The following is a 23,651-nucleotide window of genomic DNA, read 5'->3' on the forward strand; positions in this document are numbered from 1 at the left end:
ATCAAAGATGGAGGAAAGGATAAACCTTTGGTGCAACAGATAGTTATCTAGAGGTGGAAGATTGACTCCCAATAAATCAACCTTGGAGACAATCCCGGTCACCTGGCATACATTAGACTATAATCCCAAAGGTATTCTGGAAAATCAGGAGAACGAACTTCAAATTTCTGTGGTTATAGAATAGTGTGAAAGAAGCCATACCTCTGGTAATACGCCAAGTCTTGCAAAGCCAAAAAATGGGGAGGATGGGGCCTGAAAAGCATATATCATTTTGGCAAAGCAAAGCATTAAGCAGCTAAATATGTGTAGATGGTCTCTGGGACATAATTCAGAAGTCAGCAGAGTCCCACTCATGCTCATTGCCAACAATGACAGAAACATAAAATATTGTTCATTGGACTCAGTATAGTCATCGTGTGATGAACATTACAGAATAGCCTCAGACAGAAACTCTTGCATTCCATGCCCTCAAGGATATCTATTTATTTGGTTCACTCAGAGTCTGCTATGTGGGACTCTTGTAATTTCCATGGGTTTGTGCCAGTCCTTAAAAATTCTGCACTGCAGTCACATAGCTAAAAAAATTAACAACATTAAAAGAATATGTTTTCAATCATTTGAGAAAAATGAGAAATCACCACTAAATTTCCCTTGGTTTCAAGGGCAGTTCTCTGATGAATGAGTTCAAAGATATACATAATAGTCTCTGAAATCACCGATGTTGAACTGGCCCTTTACTAGGTACATAGGACAAAGTCGAAGGTACATCCAGAACAGAGTCAGAAATCACCGATCTTGAACTGGCCCTTCACTAGGTCCATGGGGTCAAGTCCGGTCCTTGAATGACCAAGTCCAAAGGCATTCCAAGTACCCAGAAATGCCCTACAAAATATAAATGCCCTGAGAGTGTGCAATAGGAATAAGAAAACCTGAATATTGCTACCAGGGAATATTGGATTTTCTTAATTGTCTCACCACAAGTATCAAGTCTTGCAAAGGCATACCCTGCAAGTCCTTCCCAACAAAGACCAGACAACCTTTGACTAAGATGGCATGTTTGAGAAGCCCCAAGGGTTAGCTCAACTGGTCGAATCCTGTTTTTAAGTACCTCAACGATCGGGAGGTCACAGGGTCAATTCTCTTCAACGGGCTTTATTTGATTCCCTTCGGGGTTGATCTGCCCAGATTTTCTGTGGGATGTAGCAGCCACCCCATGAACCACCCGTAAAAAAAAAGATGGCATGTTTGAGGGGTATCTATCCCACCGACCCTGGGGGCAGCTTAACAGACAACATCACCAGTGAACAGATGCCAAAACTGCAAGTTTCATGAGAAGTTTTCATTGTCGTGATCAAGTATTAGATGAGCTTCTGCCCATAGAAACAAATATTTCACTCTTATACTAACAGGATACCTACCAGCAGACTGATCAATGATAACCATGCAATTGAGGGTGGCAAAGGCAGAATCCTGAATGTTACTACCAGGGAGTAATTGTGCTCACTCATGGAGTTGCAAATTTCTAACACTGGACATGCAAGGAGAAGTTGGGAAAGCACAAGGGCCATAGAGATCGGGATTCAAAATTTTGACGAACACCACTTGTTCTAAGTCTATATCAGACTGGAAGTGCCATTTGCCAAATTGACAGCCAGGCTTTAACACAATACATCTGTCTGATCAGCTCCATGGGAAACATTTGCAAGGTTTGCAGTAATGTTTTTCGTCAATTACATCTAGAAACAATAAAATGTAGATAGTAGCTGCTCTCCATTTTTAAAGCAACGTTTAATAACTGCCTCTCAGTTCGAAAGGTAAAATAACCAGGATCTCCGAACCACATTATAACAGGACACAGAATATCATTTCAATAGTGCTAATTCAGAAGTGATTCTTGCTCTAGAGGTGAATCATGAAAGGCATATTTTTTTTGAAGGAAAAGCAAACTATATTTTAAGAGCTAAATTTCACTTATTATATGAATCAATGGAGAACAAAAACATAGAAATCAATGAGACTTATATAATACCGCTTCAAAAATTCAAATTTAATATAGAACATTCGGTCAAAAATAGCATTTTACAAAGTAAATGGTTCTCAGAAAAAATCTTAAGAATAGGGTTCTCCAATAAACTCCTCAACATCATTAAAAACATCATTCCTATAACAAATGTCAAAACCTTTGTGGCCATAACAACTCCCATTTCTAAAACTAGAAACCAGATCTGCCTCTTCATCGTTTCCCACCTGCACCCACAAGTTTGGGACCTTTGGGAATGTTACCCTTTGGTATGTTACCCTTTGTTTGTGCTTTCTGGCCCTTTGCAACAGTCTCAGCCTTTTTGGCTTTCTTCTCATCTTTAGTCTTCTTTATCCTTTCTTTGATTTCCCTGGTATTTAATAGTGAAAAACTATATCAGGAATTGGAGCTTACCAAGTAAGAAAACACAAGCATTCAGATGTTTATGAACACAATAAAATTCAGCTATTGTTCAATGTTCAGCAATGCAATTTCAAGTAGAAGGCATCGATATAATTGTCACAGGAAACAATGTTTTTGTCATACTTTAGAGCAGCTTCACGAGCAGCAGCTCTAACTTCCGTCTTCTCGGTTCTCTTTTTCTGGATAACTTCCAAAGAAGCACCGACAATAGACCTAGAATAAGGCTTGTTTGTTGTGCGTCTCCTCTTCTTCACTTGCTCAGCATGAATGTCCTGGTGATGGGCATAACAAGGGGTGAGTGAATAATCCACTACACATAATTTGCAACATGCTGCCATAAAATTGACCAGTTCACCTTCTTGTGTTGTTTGCGATACATTGCAGTCCAGGTAAGCTTGGATGGCTTCAGACGATTATGGAAATACCTCTTACATTTGGAATTGGCAAACAAGAATACCTGCAAATTTTCAGAAAAAGTTAAGCAATGCAACTATTACATGTTTCACCGGATTTGAGGATAAAGCATAGGAAGACAGTCTTTCGTAGATAAAGAACCATATAGGTTTAACATAGATAATACACATCCCCAGCTTGTGGGACTCAATTCTGGCATTCTCTAGATAGTTTATCTACAGTATTGTATGCATAAAACAATGTGAATACTAACAGAGTTTGCTGACCATACCTAATCCACCATGTAGAGTTTGCAGAATATCCACAATCTACTTAATGTAAGCATGTAATATTTTCTGGAGGTCGTATGCGGCGAGGGCGTAAGGAAGGCGCGGCTGGCGACAACACCTGGCAGGAATCGGAGGGTTCAGGATGACCAGTGGACGGCTAGCATTTTGAACCGCGGCAGCATATGGAGAAACAGCGATCCGGGCAATAGGAAACCGCCTAAGGTATGTCATCCGGGCGACATAGCTGTCGCACTCTCCGCTTAATCCAAGGAATTACCCTGTTTCTGGGAACCGGAACGGACTGTGCTGGCGGATTAAGCAGTTAAGCAGGTGAATTAACAATGGTAAACCCTTGGGAGGCGGTCGATCTTGACCCTGAACCGGAAGATATTCTGTCGGTTTGGGGGAAGGACTTAACGGCAGAAAACATTGAACAGTTCTTTGGACCAGGTGGTTTTCGCGGGACTCTGAAGGAGAGCACAGGCCTGAACGAGCCATGGGACAATAGAATCTCGGGTGAATTTTTGGAAGGAAGGTTGGAACTGGTAGCGCAGGGAAACCAGGAGGCTCATACCCATGTCAACATCCAGGACTTGAGAGCACAGAAGGAGGGCCTCTCTCAGGCCGAAGGTCTCAGCATAGCTCAAGTAAGTAATTCAAGAGCCCTCTCTCATGCTCAGTCTCATTCTGGAGGTCTGGAAGATGTGGTTTTCGGCAAGAGCTCAAAAAATTGGTACTGGCATAGCTCGGTGGAAGGGCTTAAAACAGATCTAGGGCCGGATTTAGAAGGCAGGCTGTCGGCCATATCCAGAACATCTATAGCAAAGATTGGGGCAAACCCTAGAACATCTCCGGGGACAAAAAAAGAGGGAAGTATAGCGGAGAAGGGTTACAGGAAGGAGGATCCGGGAAGCAAAGCAGAAAGGCAGTTAGTAGGGGAGGGCGTTGAAGAAGGAGTGGTCGAAGGAGCAGGGCTCAGGAGTGTTGCGGGAGCTATTGAGGCTGAGACCCCCTCAGGAACTGAGTTTGCAGGCAAGAAGGACTTCTCGCAGCAAACAGAAGAGGCAGATGGGGGGGCTGATGGTAAAGGAAGGGAAGAGGCTCCTGGCGATAGGCAGGCTGGAGAAAAGCGGAAGAAACAGAAACTAATTAAAAAAGGAAAAGAAGCAAACCTTGTCTTGGGAGTGGATGTCCAAATTGAGGAAGCTATGGAAGTGGCGGAGAGCACATTGGTCGGACGAGCTAGAGGGAAGAATTTTTTGGCCCAATTCATCCAGAAATGGGCAGAACAGCAATGGCAGGCAGCCTTAGGAAATTCTTTCAAAGCCTCGGTCCTAGTAAAAGGATGGTTCATGATTCAGTTCGATAAGAAGGATATGGCGGAATGGGTGTTGGCGAAAAATTGGGCCTTTGGGAATCGACCGGTTCTCTTCAGGCGATGGACACCGCTGTTTGACGCACAGCGAGAGAAGGTAGACTCATTTCCGGTTTGGGTACGCGCTCCTAGATTACCGCCATTTTTATGGGTTGAGCCAGTTTTCAGGTCTATTGGAAACACGCTTGGCTCCTACCTGGAAGCTGATATGTCCTTCATTGAAACAAGGAACAAAGCCATGGCCCGGATTCTGATAAATCTTAACCCTGGAGAAGGACTTCCGGAAAATATAAAAATTCACTATAAAGAGCTCGTCTTCGATCAGCCTTTGGACTACGAACACCTGCCTTTCAGGTGTCATAGGTGCCACGAGTATGGACACCTGGCAAGGGAATGTCCTTTGGGTTCCGGCGCAGAAGAAAGCAGAAAAAAGATGAAGCAGAGGTCAGATCAGTAGGAGAAGAAATAATACCCAGACCCGAGGTGGCTCAAGTGGAGGATGCCATGGAGGTAGAAAGAATCGAGGAAAAGAGGGCTCCGGTAGAGGCACATCAGGCCATGCGCCAGGAAGATGGAGAAGGAGCTCCTACTGTTTCAAGCAAAGGAGATCCGAAAGCTACAAGAGAAGTTCAAGAAGGCTCCCCTGAAGGTTCGATGGGTACGCATCTGGACTTTTTTCCTTCTATGCATCCACCAAAGAAAGTAAATGAAACATGCTTAAATTCAAATCTGCATAGTCATGCATCTATAGAACAAGCGCGGGTTGAATCCATCATTGCATCTATCCCCAAAATCAATCTGAACTGTGAAGGGTCTGTAAATGATATCGGTGAAACTAAAATTCCTGTTTCTAAGCCTGAATGTCATTATAACTTGCGCTCCCTTGACAAAAGACCGGCGTCCGGAGACCCAATCGGAGGCATAAGCATGGATGTTCCTCAGACCTCTAGGAAGAAGTCAAGGGGGCGAAAGTCTTTTTTGTCCAAGGCTCAAGTGAAAGCAAAATTTGACGTGGAGGATGGTAAACAACTATCAATTCCTGGGGTGCTTAGAGCGGCGAAACCCTGTGGGGAGGTGTCAAAATGATTTGCCTTTCGTGGAATTGTAGGGGTTTAGCCAGTAAACCCAAAAAACTGGCTTTGAAGGAGTTGGTAAAGCACTATAACCCTGATATACTCATGCTGCAGGAGACTTTAGGCATGAGTTCAGAAGTGGTGTCCTCTTTATGTTCCATCTTCCCGGGGTGGCAGTTCCAAGCATTGGACTCAAATGGTCACTCAGGAGGCTTGGCTTTAGGTTTCAGGGAAGGAAGAATGAAACTCATTAATTCATGGGGGATGAATCACGGTCTAGGAATGGAAGCCTTGAGCCCTGAATTTGAGAACCCCCTGTCTATCCTAAACATATATGGGCCTTGCCAGGAGAGGGTATCGTTTTGGAACAACCTCCTGGCTAAATCTATGATGAGAAATCAAAATCTGGTGATAGGAGGAGACCTGAACTTCTCCATTGGGAGTGCAGAAACGTGGGGTCCCTCTACCAGAGAAGACCACTTATCGGATTTCTTTCTAAATGCCCTTGCTGCACATAATCTGATTGATGCAAATCTATTAAAATTAAAACCTACTTGGAGAAATCGTAGAACTGGGGAAGCTCGAATCGCAAAAAGACTGGACAGGTTTCTGTTAAGCGAAAATCTAGTTTCCAGAATACCGATGTTCCGACAGTGGATAGGAGAGGGGGGGAACTCGGATCATTTCCCAATTCTGCTTGAGCTTTCCAAACCCCCCTTCAAACCGGCTACACCCTTTAAATTTAATGCAGCATGGATGTAGGAGGAGTCTTTCAGACAGCTCTTTAATGAAACATGGCAACACCCAGGCAAGGATGCCTTGGAAGATAAGAGCTTCCTCTTCACGGAAAATCTGAAAAGGATGAAGAAGGCCACTCTGGTTTGGGCTAAGAAGAGGAAGCAAAAGCAAAACGAAGTCTTAAAGAGCATCAATCTGGAGCTTGGGGAGCTGGAAACCCCGACTCAAATGGTTATGACTCTCAGGAATCGAAGAACAGGATATTGTTGCTGGCAAAACAGAGAGGCCAAATTCTTTTGGATAGAGAAGAAGAGTGGAGGTTGAAAAGCAGGGCGATCTGGCTAATGGCTGGAGACGAAAACACAAAATTCTTTCACAACTATGCGAAAGGAAGGAAGATAATGAATACTATCTGGAAGCTAAAAGATGAAGAAGGCAGAGAGGCAAATACTTTTGAAGCTCTCTCGAGCATGGGGAGGAACCACTTTCAGAGTCTTTTTTCTGAACAGAGAGAGGCAACATTAGCAGAGGTCATCAAAACAGCCCAATGCTTCCCTCGATATGTGGAGGAGGAAGAAGCAGAGGGCTTACAGGGGGAAGTCTCACTTGAAGAAGTGGAGAACGTTATAAAATCTATGGCCAAAGATAAAAGCCCTGGACTTGATGGGTGGCCCATAGAATTTTTTCAGCAGTTCTTTGATCAGATTGGCTCAGAACTAACGGAGGTGGTCGAGGAGTCCAGAAGGAAAGGTATGATATATGCGCCTCTTATAACTCAACTTTTATAGCCCTTATTCCCAAGAAAGAAGAACCTGAGTCATTTGAAGACTTCAGACCCATCTCACTCTGCAACAGCATTTATAAAATTATAGCTAAGACGATAGTTGTTCGCTTAAAACCAATTCTGTCCAGATGCATCTCAAGCGAACAGTTTGGTTTTCTGGATGGGCGCCAAATTCATGAAGCTATAGGAGTGGCTCAGGAGACAATTCATAGCGTGAAACTGATGAAAAAGAAAGGGGCAGTGACGAAAATCAACCTGTCAAAAGCATACGACAGAATCAGTTGGATCTACCTCCGAATGCTGCTAACCCATCTGGGATTCAAAATTGATTTTATCAATTGGATTATGGGATGTATCACCAGTGTCAGCTTTGCGATGCTTATTAGTGGGGCAGCCTCTCCGTTCTTCAAAGGGCAAAGAGGGTTAAGACAAGGTTGCCCCTTGTCTCCATTGCTCTTCCTATTGGTTGCAGAAGGGTTGAGCCAACTACTTCTAAAAGCCAAAAGGGAAGGAACAATAAAAGGTCTGGAGGTGGTTGTCAATCTATTCATTTCGCATCTTCTGTTTGTAGACGATATACTACTCTTCAGTAATGGAAGCCTGTCAGAAATGAAAGAGATAAAGAAGATACTGGAGTTGTTCATGAAAGCAACAGGGATGCAAGTTAATTATAGGAAATCGTAGCTCATGCTGGAAGGTTTAATAGACAGGAGATAAGTCAAATTACTTTTGTCCTCCCTTTAGAGGTCCTTAAGTTTGGGACCCATTCAAATACATGGGGTTCTGGCTGAAACGGACAACTATAGGAACAGGACTGGAATTGGTTGGTAGCGAAGATTGAAGCCAGGATTTCTCATTGGAGCTTTAAGTGGCTCTCCATAGCAAGAAGGTTAATTTAATTAAATCAGTCCTCCAAGCAATTCTGATTTACTGGGTTGCGCTGACCTAGGTGCCCAAGGGCATTCTGGAGAAGATAAGAAGAATCTGCAGCAGATTTCTATGGGCGGAATCTAAGGAAGAGTCAGTGCTTCCCTGGATTGCCTGGGAAAAAGTGGCATGACCAAAAGAATGGGGAGGGTGGGGAATAAAAGATATCACTGCTTTTGGATCCTCTCTGGCAGCAAAATCAGGGTGGAGAATCATCAAAATGGAAAACCTCTGGACAAAAGTGGTGAAGCGGAAGTACATTGACCCCACTCCTCTGGAGGACTGGATTAGGAATCCAAAGAAGAAAGGAGAAAGTGTGTCGATAATCTAGAAGGCGACTATCGACGCTTTCAAAGTTATTGAACAAGGTTTGTCATGGCAAGTTGGGAATGGGGAAAACATTCAAATCGGAAGGGACCCCTGGGTGGGCTGTAACGAGAACTATGGTATCCCACCTGGCCTGATTAGACACCTTGAATCCAAAGGAATCTTGTACCTCAAACAGGTGGAGAAGATAGGTCATTCAACCATATGGGGACAGGCTTGGAAGTCAGGAGAGGAATTGGAGCTTCATCCCCATTGGTGGAACGATTGGAAGAATTACATTCAAGAACTGTCTAGATCAAATGTAAGGTTTAAGGACAAACCAAATCAGCTGGTATGGGCTCATGCTGAGTCTGGAAGCTATTCCCCTAAATTTGGATATAAATTCCTCATGGGAAAAAAAGGATGGGGAGATCCAGTATGGTGGCAAAATCGATATGGAAGTTGAAATGCCCTGCCAAAGCAAAATTGTTATTCTGGCGTATTTTGAAAGGAAAGTCCCTACATGGGACATTCTGCAATCCAGATTCAAATCTATTGGTGAACAACAATTGATCTATGACCTAAAGAAGCAAACCATGTGGTAAAAGAAGTTTATGGCATCCAAAGGATAGGGGCTATAGCAAGGTACTTTAAGGACAAAGAGGATTGAGAGAGATGCTTGCAAAGGACAATAGACAAAAAGTAAGTTAAGTTGTTTTGTTTGTGTTTCATGGGCAGATCAAGACTTGGTGGACTAGGCCTCAGCCCTAGTTGTATCAAGTTGAAGGAGATATTTGTATATTGTGAACTATAGCATTGTATCAGGGTTTGTAAAGGGCCATGATCCCTGGCATGAGTTCAAAAGTGGTGTCCTCTTTATGTTCCATCTTCCCGGGGTGGCAGTTCCAAGCATTGGACTCAAATGGCCACTCAGGAGGCTTGGCTTTAGGTTTCAGGGAAGGAAGAATGAAACTCATTAATTCGTGGGGGATGAATCACGGTCTAGGAATGGAAGCCTTGAGCCCTGAATTTGAGAACCCCATGTCTATCCTAAACATATATGGGCCTTGCCAGGAGAGGGTATCGTTTTGGAACAACCTCCGGGCTAAATCTATGATGAGAAATCAAAATCTGGTGATAGGAGGAGACCTGACCTTCTCCATTGGGAGTGCAGAAACGTGGGGTCCCTCTGCCAGAGAAGACCACTTATCGGATTTCTTTCTAAATGCCCTTGCTGCGCATAATCTAATTGATGCAAATCTATTAAAATTAAAACCTACTTGGAGAAATCGTAGAACTGGGGAAGCTCGAATCGCAAAAAGACTGGACAGGTTTCTGTTAAGCGAAAATCTAGTTTCCAGAATACCGATGTTCTGACAGTGGATAGGAGAGGGGGGGAACTCGGATCATTTCCCAATTCTGCTTGAGCTTTCCAAACCCACCTTCAAACCGGCTACACCCTTTAAATTTAATGCAGCATGGATGCAGGAGGAGTCTTTCAGACAGCTCTTTAATGAAACATGGCAACACCCAGGCAGGGATGCCTTGGAAGATAAGAGCTTCCTCTTCACGGAAAATCTGAAAAGGATGAAGAAGGCCACTCTGGTTTGGGCTAAGAAGAGGAAGCAAAAGCAAAACGAAGTCTTAAAGAGCATCAATCTGGAGCGTGGGGAGCTGGAAAACCCCGACTCAAATGGTTATGACTCTCAGGAATCGAAGAACAGGATATTGTTGCTGGCAAAACAGAGAGGCCAAATTCTTTTGGATAGAGAAGAAGAGTGGAGGTTGAAAAGCAGAGCGATCTGGCTGATGGCTAGAGACGAAAACACAAAATTCTTTCACAACTATGCGAAAGGAAGGAAGATAATGAATACTATCTGGAAGCTAAAAGAGGAAGAAGGCAGAGAGGCAAATACTTTTCAAGCTCTCTCTAGCATGGGGAGGAACCACTTTCAGAGTCTTTTTTCTAAACAGAGAGAGGCAACATTAGCAAAGGTCATCAAAACGGCCCAATGCTTCCCTCGATATGTGGAGGAGGAAGAAGCAGAGGGCTTACAGGGGGAAGTCTCACTTGAAGAAGTGGAGAACGTTATAAAATCTATGGCCAAAGATAAAAAGCCCTGGGCCTGATGGGTGGCCCATAGATTTTTTCAGCAGTTCTTTGATCAGATTGACTCAGAACTAACGGAGGTGGTCGAGGAGTCTAGAAGGCAAGGTATGATATATGCGCCTCTTATAACTCAACTTTTATAGCCCTTATTCCCAAGAAAGAAGAACCCGAGTCATTTGAAGACTTCAAACCCATCTCACTCTGCAACAGCATTTATAAAATTATAGCTAAGACGATAGTTGTTCGCTTAAAACCAATTATGTCCAGATGCATCTCAAGCGAACAGTTTGGTTTTCTGGATGGGCGCCAAATTCATGAAGCTATAGGAGTGGCTCAGGAGACAATTCATAGCGTGAAACTGATGAAAAAGAAAGGGGCAGTGGTGAAAATCAACCTGTCAAAAGCATACGACAGAATCAGTTGGATCTACCTCCGAATGCTGCTAACCCATCTGGGATTCAAAATTGATTTTATCAATTGGATTATGGGATGTATCACCAGTGTCAGCTTTGCGATGCTTATTAATGGGGCAGCCTCTCCGTTCTTCAAAGGGCAAAGAGGGTTAAGACAAGGTTGCCCCTTGTCTCCATTGCTCTTCCTATTGGTTGCAGAAGGGTTGAGCCAACTACTTCTAAAAGCCAAAAGGGAAGGAACAATAAAAGGTCTGGAGGTGGCTGTCAATCTATTCATTTCGCATCTTCTATTTGTAGACGATATACTACTCTTCAGTAATGGAAGCCTGTCAGAAATGAAAGAGATAAAGAAGATACTGGAGTTGTTCATGAAAGCAACAGGGATGCAAGTTAATTATAGGAAATCGCAGCTCATGCTGGAAGGTTTTAATAGACAGGAGATAAGTCAAATTACTTATGTCCTCCCTTTAGAGGTCCTTAAGTTTGGGGACCCTTTCAAATACGTGGGGTTTTGGCTGAAACCGAACAACTATAGGAAGCAGGACTGGAATTGGTTGGTAGCGAAGATTGAAGCCAGGATTTCTCATTGGAGCTTTAAGTGGCTCTCCAGAGCAGGAAGGTTAACTTTAATTAAATCAGTCCTCCAAGCAATTCCGGTTTACTGGGTTGCGCTGACCTGGGTGCCCAAGGGCATTCTGGAGAAGATAAGAAGAATCTGCAGCAGATTTCTATGGGCGGGATCTAAGGAAGAGTCAGTGCTTCCCTGGATTGCCTGGGAAAAAGTGGCAAGACCAAAAGAATGGGGAGGGTGGGGAATAAAAGACATCACTGCTTTTGGATCCTCTCTGGCAGCAAAATCAGGGTGGAGAATCATCAAAATGGAAAACCTCTGGACAAAAGTGGTGAAGCGGAAGTACATTGACCCCACTCCTCTGGAGGACTGGATCAGGAATCCAGAGAAGAAAGGAGGAAGTGTGTCGATAATCTGGAAGGCGACTATCGACGCTTTCAAAGTTATTGAACAAGGTTTGTCATGGCAGGTTGGGAATGGGGAAAACATTCAAATCGGAAGGGACCCCTGGGTGGGCTGTAACGAGAACTATGCTATCCCCCCTGGCCTGATTAGACACCTTGAATCCAAAGGAATCTTGTACCTCAACCAGGTGGAGAAGATAGGTCATTCAACCATATGGGGACAGGCTTGGAAGTCAGGGGAGGAATTGGAGCTTCATCCCCATTGGTGGAACGATTGGAAGAATTACATTCAAGAACTGTCTAGATCAAATGTAAGGTTTAAGGACAAACCAGATCAGCTGGTATGGGCTCATGCTGAGTCTGGAAGTTATTCCCCTAAATTTGGATATAAATTCCTCATGGGAAAAAAAGGATGGGGAGATCCAGAATGGTGGGCAAAATCGATATGGAAGTTGAAATGCCCTGCCAAAGAAAAACTGTTATTCTGGTGTATTTTGAAAGGGAAAGTCCCTACATGGGACATTCTGCAATCCAGATTCAAACAAGGACCGGGAAGATGCCCAATGTGCAAAAATGACTTAGAATCTATAGCGCACTTGTTTATTGGTTGTCCTGTAGCCAAGAAAGTATGGTTGGAGGTGGAAAAGCTTATCCTTATGCCAATAAGCTGGGAAGGGGACAATACCATTGAAGCATGGCACAAATGGTGGCACCAAAACTCCGTACGAAAATTAAGAAATTTTCCTCCTATTGTATGCTGGGGCATTTGGATTGCAAGGAACAGATGCATTTTTCAGAACAAGGAAACCACTGTTGAATCAATGGCCGTGCAGGTTTCATCAATTTATTTAAATATCCCGGATTCAGAGGAAGAAAGGATGCCCAGGCAGGTTGAAGAAGAACAGATCAAGGATGGAGTGCCATGGGCATACTTTGACGGAGCCTCACAAAACAACAAAGCGGGAGCAGGTCTAATCATTCACATAAACGGAAGCCACTCCCTAAAAGCTTCCATAGGATTGGGGAGTGGCTCCAATAATTTTGCAGAATTATCCGCTCTTAAGCTTCTGCTATGTTGGCTGATACACAGAAACATCTTCACAGTTCAGATTTTTGGGGACTCATTAAATGTTATTAAATGGATAAATGGTCAAAGCAGCTGTCAAAATTATATCTTGGTTCCTTTATTAGAAGAAATACAACATTTAAAATTATCTTTTAATGTTTTTTCCATTCATCATATCTACAGGGAACGAAATGACTATGCAGACAAGCTTTCTAAAGAAGGTTTTCAACAAGTTCTGGGCAGCTGGAGAATAAAGGAGGAAAACAATGGAGAAGTCCATGTTTCGGATCAGCCTCCCTGTAATCAGATTGCATAATCATGGCATACAGCTGAACTGGTTATACTGTTTTTATAGTTTTTTTTAACATAGCTGAAAAGTTTTTGTTATCTGGAAATCTGTATAAAGTCTGTTTTGTTTTCTTGTTCAATCTTTTTCGTCATGGGCTGTTTTCCTTGATAAAGGAAGCCCGGGAAAAGATGCCAGACACTGTTTTTGTTATCAAACATAAGGAACTGTTGGTCTCTTTTTGCCATCGCTGGGAGCTGTTTTTCCTCTTTTGAGGAGGCTCTGCTCAAGCTCTGAATAGCTCTCTAGCAGAATTATACGATGTATTACAGCTAAATGGAAGCTGCGGCATGTATATGTAACTTTTTTTTAATAAAAAGTTCGTTTTTTTCTCCCAAAAAAAAAGCATGTAATATTTTCTTGAATGATTTACTCACAATAGGATGGCATGCGAAGTTTCAGAAATATCTACCAACCTGGGAATCCGATCGGATGAACCTGATACCCCTGCCAGGGTAGATCTTTGCACCGCTGAACCGGCAAATTTCTGTCCTGCAAATATTGGAGAGAGACAGAAGAAAGAAATAGTATGAGATGAAAGTTGAAAGTTTCGAAGAAAATCACATAAATCAGAAAATCTCCATAACAGGACAGTTTAGAGCATTGTGTAGACAATGCATGCAAGTTACTTTAACACCATGGCGTCCGAACAGCTCCTACAACTTCGCCCCTCTGCCCCGGAATGCAAAAGCCTTCACGACAAAGAACTAAAACCTTAAGAAGGGAGATGATAAAGTAAGTCTAGGGTTTCCACAAGGCCCCAGAAGACCTGACCGTCCGTTGGGGCTACAAGATCCGACGGTGGTAGTGTGTAGCGTTCCCACTTAGGCCAGGGTCACATTAGGACGCTGGAAGGAGGGGATTTCTAAATGTTCGTGGCCATAAGGAGCTTTAGTGATCCGAAGTGGATCCTTATATGGTTGTAAAACTAATGAGATATATAAAGTAACAAAAAACAAATTACAACATGGAGAAATAAAATTAGGGGAAAATCAGAAATTAAAAGGTCGAATTTAATCTTTCTATTAGTTGTTTTTATGTTGCAGTGTTATTAGTCTCTCTTTTTACTAGGGATCAATTGCCTTGTGTAAAAATCTTTTTACTCTCGATTAGTTTGTTTGGTTTTTGTAACCTTAACCAAAGTTTTTGGTAAATGTTGAATATTTGTATTTTTTTTAAATTAAATTTTTGTAAATTTTATTTATATTTTTCCATTGGTTGATAGGGCCTTGATGTGACATGATTCCCTTGGTGGAGTGCATTTTTATTTTCCTATTTGTTAGTGTCTAACAAATCATTTAAAAAAAAAAAAAATGTAAATGGTCATTTGTGTCGGTGAGTGTTCTAACACTGACACTGTTGTGACTAACACTGCTAGTGATTTGTCCAAGTCCTTTACGTAAGCGCGGGGGAGAGGACGAGGGGAGCGTCCAATGTCATGGTGAGTTGTCTAAATCAAGTACAGAAGTAGTTGTGTGGAACAAAGCGTAACAACCCAAGGGTGATTTTCCATGTAAATGGAAGGACATTATAAAGGAAAAAATAAAACCAAGGTCATTGGACATGTATTCCAAGTGGAATGAATGGGAAAACATTAAAATGGCTACCATTGTGGTTAATTAATGGCTATGGAAATTGGCATTGGCATTCGCAAAGACAAAAGGCAATAAATGGCAATTAATCCAAGAAATAAAGGAAAATAGGAGAAAAGGAAGATGAAGAGACAAGAATATGCATGCAAAGGAAATTATAGAGAAAATAAAAGAAAATGGAAAAGGAAATGAAGAGACATCAGACATCAATGATAAAAAGGCCTCTATGAAACAATTGACAGTTATGGAGATCACTTTCATAAATAGATTTCAAGGAAAAGAGAGAGCATGTACTTGGACACAAGCAAGCAAGCAAAGGAAAACAAGGGAGCGCAAGGAGAAGATTGGAAGAACAACTACAACATGAAGATTTTGCAAGTAACAGGTTGCATGTGTGATTTCATTGCTAGGATTTGAATGCATGGAGAATGCATTTGGTTTACATGATTACTTTGTTGTCATTGGCATGGGATTTGTCTGGATTGACAATGGTTTTAGCCTTGCTTTTCCATTTTCTGGATAACAATGGTGTGATGGGATTCATTCTTGGTTGATCTTTGGGTTGTCGAAAGACTTCGGATCCAGGTGATGTGGTCTCAGGAAAATCCCAAGGGTTGGGAGTGGAGATGGTTTTCTCTGGGAAGCCCTTAGCGGGTGGGTGGAGAAAGGAAAATTCCTCTGGGTATGGTGAAGAAATTTTGAGGCATCCAAGCTTGTGTTGGTTTGGTGATCTCTGGAAAGGATTAGGTGAGATCACTGTGGCTTGAGGGTGGAGGTGGTTTAACCTCTGAAATCCCTCTTTGGTTATACTTGATTTATCCCATGAGATCCCACATTAATGCTTGGAATATGGCATGGGCATAATTGATTGAAAGAAAATTTTAATTCAGCCCAATCTATGGTCGGGTGGTACATGGAAGTCCCTAACTTGGTTGGCATTTGTATATGTAATTATGTGTTGATTTTTATTGAGAATAATGAGCACAAGTTTTGATTTTATGTATGATTTTATGACTAGTTTGTCATGGTTCTATTTTGGTTAAATGTTGGTTACATGCATGATGTATTTCCTATTTTATGAGGTGCTCTTTTCATGGATATATTCCATGGTTTAATGAGTTATCGACTATTTTATATGAATGCATAGGCTAATGAATGTTGTGCAGCTAGTGAAAAAGGGCAACACGCCTTCTTGATGATTCTTTGAAGAAACTATGCATTTATGGCCTATAGGTACCTTGATCACAAAGTGTTTGTTTAAATGTGTTATAGGCCATTTTGCCACATCTGGTCAATAGGCCTGCAAATCGGATCAATCACCATTTGTGAACATGTTGTCATCATCCCTACATAAAGCCCTAAACATGACCTTTCCAAATCCCTGAGTTTTTGGGTCTGACTGCTTCAAATTAGTGTTTTTAAGGCCTAACGCACCTTGCCCCTTCAGAGACCTGTGTTCAGCAGCAAGTTGCTCCATTCTGCACCAACACTAATCAGCAGCAACTTGCTCCTTGTTGAGGGTGCGTTGATTCTAGAAATTCGGGAAAAATAAAAAGGATCTCAAAGCTTCATCTTCCATAAGCTTCCAAGGGTTGTTTTAACCTTTTACCTTTGATAAGAAACTTGAACCCTATCTGATTGTACCTTGGATATTTCACCTCTTATCCCTTTCGTTCATCCTCCCATCTTAAGTGGATCTCAAGCCTAGATTGGTAAATGGATAAGAATTCCTAAACTACCATCCATCTCCTATAAATTTACTTCCATCTACAACATAAGGGTTAGATTTTGGAGATTGGTCATGTCCTCGTGTTGTTGCCTTGGATCTAAGAGAGTCATCATCTCCATGCATTAAAGTGACATTGAGGTGTGCTTTGTGACAAGGAAGGACAAGTCAACTTGGGGAGATCTCTACAATATCAACTATTATCTTGGTTGTAAACTCTCTCCTATTCATATTAATGCAAAGAGTATATCATTTTCCTATATGTGTTATGTTACTTTTAAATTCATGTATTCCAATGCTTTGTTGATCCATTGAATATAGTAATTGAATTATGCTACGTAGATGTTGTGGATCCTTGGCTTGTTTCAATTATGTGTGCAAGTTCTAATTATATCAATTGGAGCTATGATTGGAGCTTACAAGTCAAGAGGAAAGTAAAACTTGCGACAGATTCCAAGTAAGCCTCTTTCCATTCTTCAATTTCTCTAAGGGAAACTTTATATTCTTTTCTCTTTGTTGTTCTAAACCAGTCCACTAGGTCTAGGGAAGATACTTTTGTCCATAATCATAAATTTTTCATAACAAATTGGCGACTACACTGGGGACCATTTCTTTCCCTTGGTGGTTTCCTTAACCTCAGTCCTTGTTTCAACTCTTGAACAAACCTTCATTGCCTCACTCAGTCTGGATTGACCCTAGGAAGGCCTTTCATTGAGCTTGATTTGGTTTTATGTGTCGGAACTTGGCCCAATCTTGATCAGTGCTCCCATTGGTCTGGAGACAAAGCATTACAGCGCTCTCTGGCCTTCTTTGCACCTGTGCTGCAGAGCACTGGTTGCCTTTTAGCACCTACGTTGACCCCTGTTTGATATAAAAATTTCCATTTCGTGCTTTTCTCTCTAAATTTCTTTGTTCCAACTGGCTCTCCTTATGTCCCTGAGTGTACCTTGGTCTTTAAAAGACCTTCATCTTATTTGATTTTGGTTTTGATTGCCTTTGATAAGAATTTGTTTGAATTTTGCTTTGTTCTTGTCAATTAGGTCACTAGCAAACTGATTGCTTAATCATTGATTGCTTGAAAGAATTGATGTTCCAATCATTATTTTGAATAGTTTCTTTACTAGTGATTTAGCAAATATCCTAGTTTTCATTTGAAAATTAAGTGGGTCGAAAAGAAAAATCTCATGCATTTTGCATTGCATTTAGGGTTTTGTGTGTGAAATTGAAATTTGGAACAGTTGCATTAGGGGAATTGATTTAACAATCTTGTTTGTTGCATCTTGTATGTTGCATCATTCTTTGTTCTCTTCCCTCCCATACATAGATTTTCATTGAAAAGAAGATTTCATTTTGTCATGCTAGATTGCATCTTTAGGATATTCAGGTGAAATTCACGGTGAGCCTTGAAAATTGAAACATAATTCAAGATAAACTTTAAAATTTATTGAATCAATCTTAAGGAGCATTTGAAACATTAACGCAAACATCTAGAGGTCTAGGCTAGAGACATGTTCCGACATCTATAAACATAGGAGTTGTCGTTTTTTACCAGCGTTGCATTTTGGGGTGATATCTCGTTCCACGTACGTAAGTGTATCAAATCGTTTTCCACGTACCTCCCGGTATATTGGATGGCTCTCCATGCACAAAAAGTATATGGGAATGCTCTCATCATATGATTACACATTAGACAACACTAACACAGGTTGTGCTTCCACGTATCGTCAAGTATATTTTGGAAGTCCATCATAGGTTATCCTCACCTTAGTTAAACAAGTCGACCACCTTGTATATTGTGATACACTGAACACACCATTCGAGGAGATTGCATGCCCATACATAAATCCTTGTTTCTCCAAGGTGGTATATTACAATTCATAGTTGCTTGGTAAACGTTTATGCCTAGATTACCCTCTTTGATTTTTTTTTGGTGTTAATTTTTAAAATTTATTAAACCAACGTGGAAGAACAACACCCTACACTCTGGCATTCGCGTATAATGTAAAATAAGCTTCCTCTTCCACCCAAGGCAACTCCCAGCCATTGTCAGAAGCACAAAAATATGCAAATTACCAAATCTAATATTTCAAGTACCATTACTTCTAGTCCTCCACCCGAAATAGATCCACTAGAACCATCTTTTTCTGTGAGTACTGAATCCAAGATTACTTCTCCATTAGCTGGTGGGTCTGACACAGTCGAAATAGAAGCACCAGAAATCTCATTGCCTGAGGTTATTGAACCTAACTATATTAAATCAGAGACAACACAACTTGAGGCACCTTAGTTATCTACACCTATTACTTCAGGACCTTCCTCTTCTCTTCCTTTGTCTCAGACCCAGTCACAACCTATATATCTTGGACCCGACGGTGAACCACTTTCACCTGGTCTTATGAGTATTGAAGAAATTCCATATGCAGAGCCTGAACCCTCCTCTCCTATTCGAGTAGGGGGTCATTTTTATTAGGCCCATCATTTTCCTTCTCCTCATACTCCATCACAAGCTCCTTTGTCTGGTTCTTTTCCTTTCAACTCACCTTTGAGTTTCTCTTGACAACCTTCTTTGGGACAATTAACCATAACTAAATCTGTTATGGTTTCTCAACCTATATCTACTACCATGACCAATACAACCCATGTTGCAACTTCATCCATGTTTGTAACATTGCCAGAAACACATTTGTATGGTGGCCTGTCTGTCTCGCCTGGTTACCAATCCTTGTCTAGTGCCTTTTCTGACACAACATCCATTCCATGGACCTCTCTCATGTCATCTACATCTGGAATTCCATCTAGCACTTCTCTGATGAGTGTTACACAGTCTGCTCCTTCTCCTCCATCTACTCCTACGGTTCAACAACAGGTTGGTCCTTATGTCAGTGGGTATGTACACCTACAATAGCCTAATCCACCACCTATTGGGAACCCTCCTCTTGGGGGGTAGTTGCCTCCATATAACCGTCCTCTTTTAGCAGGGGGACAACCTATTGCAGGGATATTTCCATCCCCTCAAGTTAGTGTTCAGCCTCATATGTGTCCTCCACATTCCGAAATGGTTTCTAATGTTTGGAAACCTACCGTGCTCGTACAACCTGGTGTGGTTGTAACTTCATCTTTAATATCTCAATTTGTTCCACCTACATCTCATAATCATGTTCATCAACCTATAACTTAATTTGTTGAAGCTCAATTAAATGTAAGCAAACCTTTACAGGTTGCATCTTTAACTCAACCTATTCCACCGGTATCTAGTGCTTCGCAAGCCATGTATACGCAGCCTTTTCAAGGTAACTTACAATCACAACTGCTTGGTCAGGCCATCCCTCAAATTCAATTAGGTCAGAATGTATATGGCATGGCGCAGCCACAACCTAACCAACCTTATGTTGGGATGATGGAAATCCCACAGGGCAAAAATATCAACCATATCAAGGTATACCTCAAATGCCTTATGGTCAACAAATCCAAACCTAGTCGTTTCAACCTTTACAAGGTTATCCTGGAGCTGTGCAGCAAGGTTGTGTGTATTATGGTTATCAAAATCCTCCCTATCCCAGAACACAGATACTTGTTGCTCAAGCCATCCCATCTTACCCAGGGTATCCTCCATCAGACCTCAACATGCAGTTGCCATTTGTAGCAATTATTGAGTTGTCGGATCTAACCAAGCTCACCAATGATCCCATCAATCATTCTCATTGGTGGTCAGTTATTCCCACAAAATTGCTTAGTGATATCCCTAAATTTAATGGAAATCTTGGAGAAGACATGTCTACACATGTGATGACTTATCATTTGTGGTGTTCTTCAAACTCTTTCAATGATGACTCTATTCGTTTTCATCTTTTCCAGTGCACACTCACCGGTATGGCAACAAAATGGTATATTGAACTACCAAGAGCTTCATTTGATAATTTCAGCGTGTTGGCTACCAAATTCCTAATGCATTTCTAGTTACCCATCTGATATGAGACCAGAACTAAACTTTTAACCAATTTCAAACAAACTGATGCCACTCACATTTCTGATCACATTCATGAGTGGCGACGTCGTCATTGTTTGGTTAAAACTTTTGTTCCTAATCAATTTTTAGTTGAATGGTTCATTAATTCTTTGTTGCCATCCATCACAGGAGACGTCGCTAAGGGTGGAGTTGTAACCGAAGAGCGGGTAATTTCTCATGCCCAGTATTTGGATCTTAGTTATACCAAATCTAACATGCTCTATGATAAAATACCAAATTCTCTGCGACCTTCCAATATTGTTCCTCAACCTCCTAGTAAAGAATCACATGTCATTGATGGCATGATTGGTTCTTCCAACCAATAGTCGACGAGTAAACCATCTAGTTCGACTCTTGTTGTAGCTTCCCAAAGCCCTCCTTCCACCACTCACGTGGCTTCTACTTCCAAGATCAATGTCGTTTAATATTCCAAAGGCAAATCTCAGCAAACCAGGAAGTAAGAAGAAAGGTAAAGGTAAAAAGAAGAAAGATACTCCTTTGCAGGATAAACAAAACAATTAGTCTTCTGAAGAAAAGCAGAAACCTTGTACCCATGTTTGATTTGTAACGAGGTTCATTTCACTTGCAATTGTCCACATCGGGTAGAAGTGAATCAATACCTTAAATCATCCACTACACCCACTATGTTGATAGACCCGCTTCTGAATCAGGAGACCAATATGGTTACCCAGGATCCCTCTTCCTCTAACTTGATTTGATGCTTTCCTCCGCTAAGATGAAAAATGACGTTATTGTGGCCACTCGATGTAAAGACTATGGTAATGTGAATCCCTCGAATGGTCAGGCTACCGTCAACCTGCTAGTTCGACAATATCTCTATTGGATCCTGCTCTAAATGTGTTTCCTACCGAATTGATAATTAAGCCTCCCAAAGGCGTTATCCATAAATCTACTTTCGACCCTGACACAAGAGATTCTCATAATTATAACATAGTTGAGTATCTGGCTCAGGCTCCTTTAGCTATGTCGAATCTTGAGGTGTTGCAAAATGGCTCCACTCAGAAGAAGGCTTTGCTTTCCACAATTGGATGTATTGATCCTTCATATTCCAACCTAGTAGTTTTTAACCATGAGAATCATACGCCTCAACTTCTAGCCCAATTAGCTTTCATGATTCAAGTTGTTATTCACGATAAGAATATCCATTGTTCCATTGTGGACGAAGGAGCCTCAACTTGTATCATGTCCCTTTCTTGTTGGAAGGCCATTGGTTCTCCCCAATTGAATCAGTCACCAACTACTCTAAAGGATTTTGACGAAAGAGGCTTCAAGCCTTGTGGAATTCTAAATTCATTACAAGTAGAATTAGGTGGCAAGACCATATTAGTATAAGTATAAGCTATTGACAGACCACTATATTATAACCTTCTATTAGGTCGTACGTGGGTTTATGTTATGGCTGCTGTTGTTTCAACATATTTCAGGATGATTGATTTCCCTCATAAGGGAGGTATATTAGCCATTGATCAACTCACTTTCTTTGCCACCAATTCTCAAATTACTGGAAGTGTCTCTCTTGTGGGAGAAACCCCACACCCCTATCAGCATCGGAACCTTTTCTCTTCCCCCTCCTTCTCCCAACAATTCTAATTTGGTTTCCCATGTCAACATGATGTCTTCATGTACTACTCCAGTTGATCCGTGGGTAGTGCCAAATGAATCCAATATTGACACTTTTAGTGACCGCATGTCACTCAGTCCCATTGAGGTTGAGTACGAATCCATCTATTCAGCCTATGCGACACACTGTACTCTCTCTTCTTCGATCAATTAGGTTGATAGTTCCCCTCTGGTTCCTTCTCTCGTGCATTTTCTACTACCGATGAGAGAATCATGGAGATCATGATGTCATATGATGTGTGGGATGATCATCATCACCATTCCTCATTGTCAGATTCCTTGAGGATAATCTTGATGAATTGTATCGACCCAATATTGTTGAGATGTCTGTGAATTCTGTATCCATCCATGGTGTTGATTCTGAGAAGGATTTGTTGAACATTGAAGAGGCTATCCCTCTCAACATTTTGATCAAACCCGACATTATTGAGAATGTATATATCAATGCATCTTGCTCTCCCGATGAGATCAATACCTATAAAGCCCTTTTTCAAGAGTTTCGAGACGTTTTCACCTAGTCTTATGAAGAGATGTCAGGTATCGACCCAAACATCATTGTACATGTAATTAATACATATCTTGATGCCAAGCCAATTTGACAACGCCTCCATCCGGTCCATCCCAAGAAGGTTTTCATTATTAAAGCTGAAGTTGAAAAACTTCTACGTGTTGGTTTCATCTACCCGGTACCTTTAACTATTTGGGTGTCAAACATCGTTCATGTCATGAAGAAACAAGGAACAATTTGTGTGTGTGTCAATTATTGGGACATTAATCGTGCTTGTCCTAAGGATAATTATCCTACCCTATTCATCGACCAAATTGTTGATGATTGTGCTGGTTGTGAAATATTTTCATTTATGGCTGGTTTTTTTGGATACAATCAGATCAACATTCTCCCAGTGGATCAACATAAAACTGCATTCATTTGTCCCTGGGGAACGTTTGCATATCAAAAGATCCCTTTCGGATTGAAAAATTCTTGGGGCTACGTTTCATAGGGCAATGAATTATGCCTTCCATGACATAAAACATATCGTACAACCATATTTTGATCACCTACTTGCTCACTCGAAACTTCGTGTTGATCATCTGATACACCTTAGGGCTATCTTTTTACGTTGTCGACACTATAAATTAGGCTCAATCTGCACAAGTGTGTGTTTTGTGTTAGCTCGATTGACTTCTTAGTTTTGTTGAATCAAAAAATGGAATTTGTATTGACCCATTAAAAGTCCAAGTGATCATAGATCTGTCTGCTCCTTCTTCCCTCCTTCAGCTTCAACAACTCCAAGGGAAGGCTCAATTTTTGCAGATATTCATTCCCAACTACACCGAACTAACCAAGGAATTTACTCGCTTGTTAAAGAAAGGGGTTCCCTTACATTGGGATGACATTTCTTAAAAGGAATTCGATGCCTTGAAATATGTTCTAGTTCAGGAATCC

General features: G+C 41.4%; 1 protein-coding gene across 1 annotated transcript; it reads right to left on the reverse strand.

Annotated features, from left to right (window-relative positions):
* Nucleotides 1–2,004: 2,004 nt before the first annotated feature.
* LOC149225186 (large ribosomal subunit protein eL24-like) lies at nucleotides 2,005–14,015 on the reverse strand. Its single transcript, XM_089376981.1, has 5 exons — nucleotides 13,869–14,015; nucleotides 13,656–13,731; nucleotides 2,799–2,900; nucleotides 2,567–2,715; nucleotides 2,005–2,390 (listed from the first exon to the last, which is right to left on the reverse strand). Exons 1-5 carry the CDS (start codon nucleotides 13,877–13,879, stop codon nucleotides 2,234–2,236), a joined length of 495 nt encoding a protein of 164 aa, XP_089233107.1. The 5' UTR covers nucleotides 13,880–14,015; the 3' UTR covers nucleotides 2,005–2,233.
* Between the last annotated feature and the right edge of the window lie 9,636 nt (nucleotides 14,016–23,651).

The sequence above is a fragment of the Pinus tabuliformis genome, chromosome J (assembly GCF_031772625.1).
Source record: "Pinus tabuliformis cultivar Carrire ecotype Pingquan chromosome J, CPIR1, whole genome shotgun sequence".
NCBI lineage: Eukaryota > Viridiplantae > Streptophyta > Pinopsida > Pinales > Pinaceae > Pinus > Pinus tabuliformis.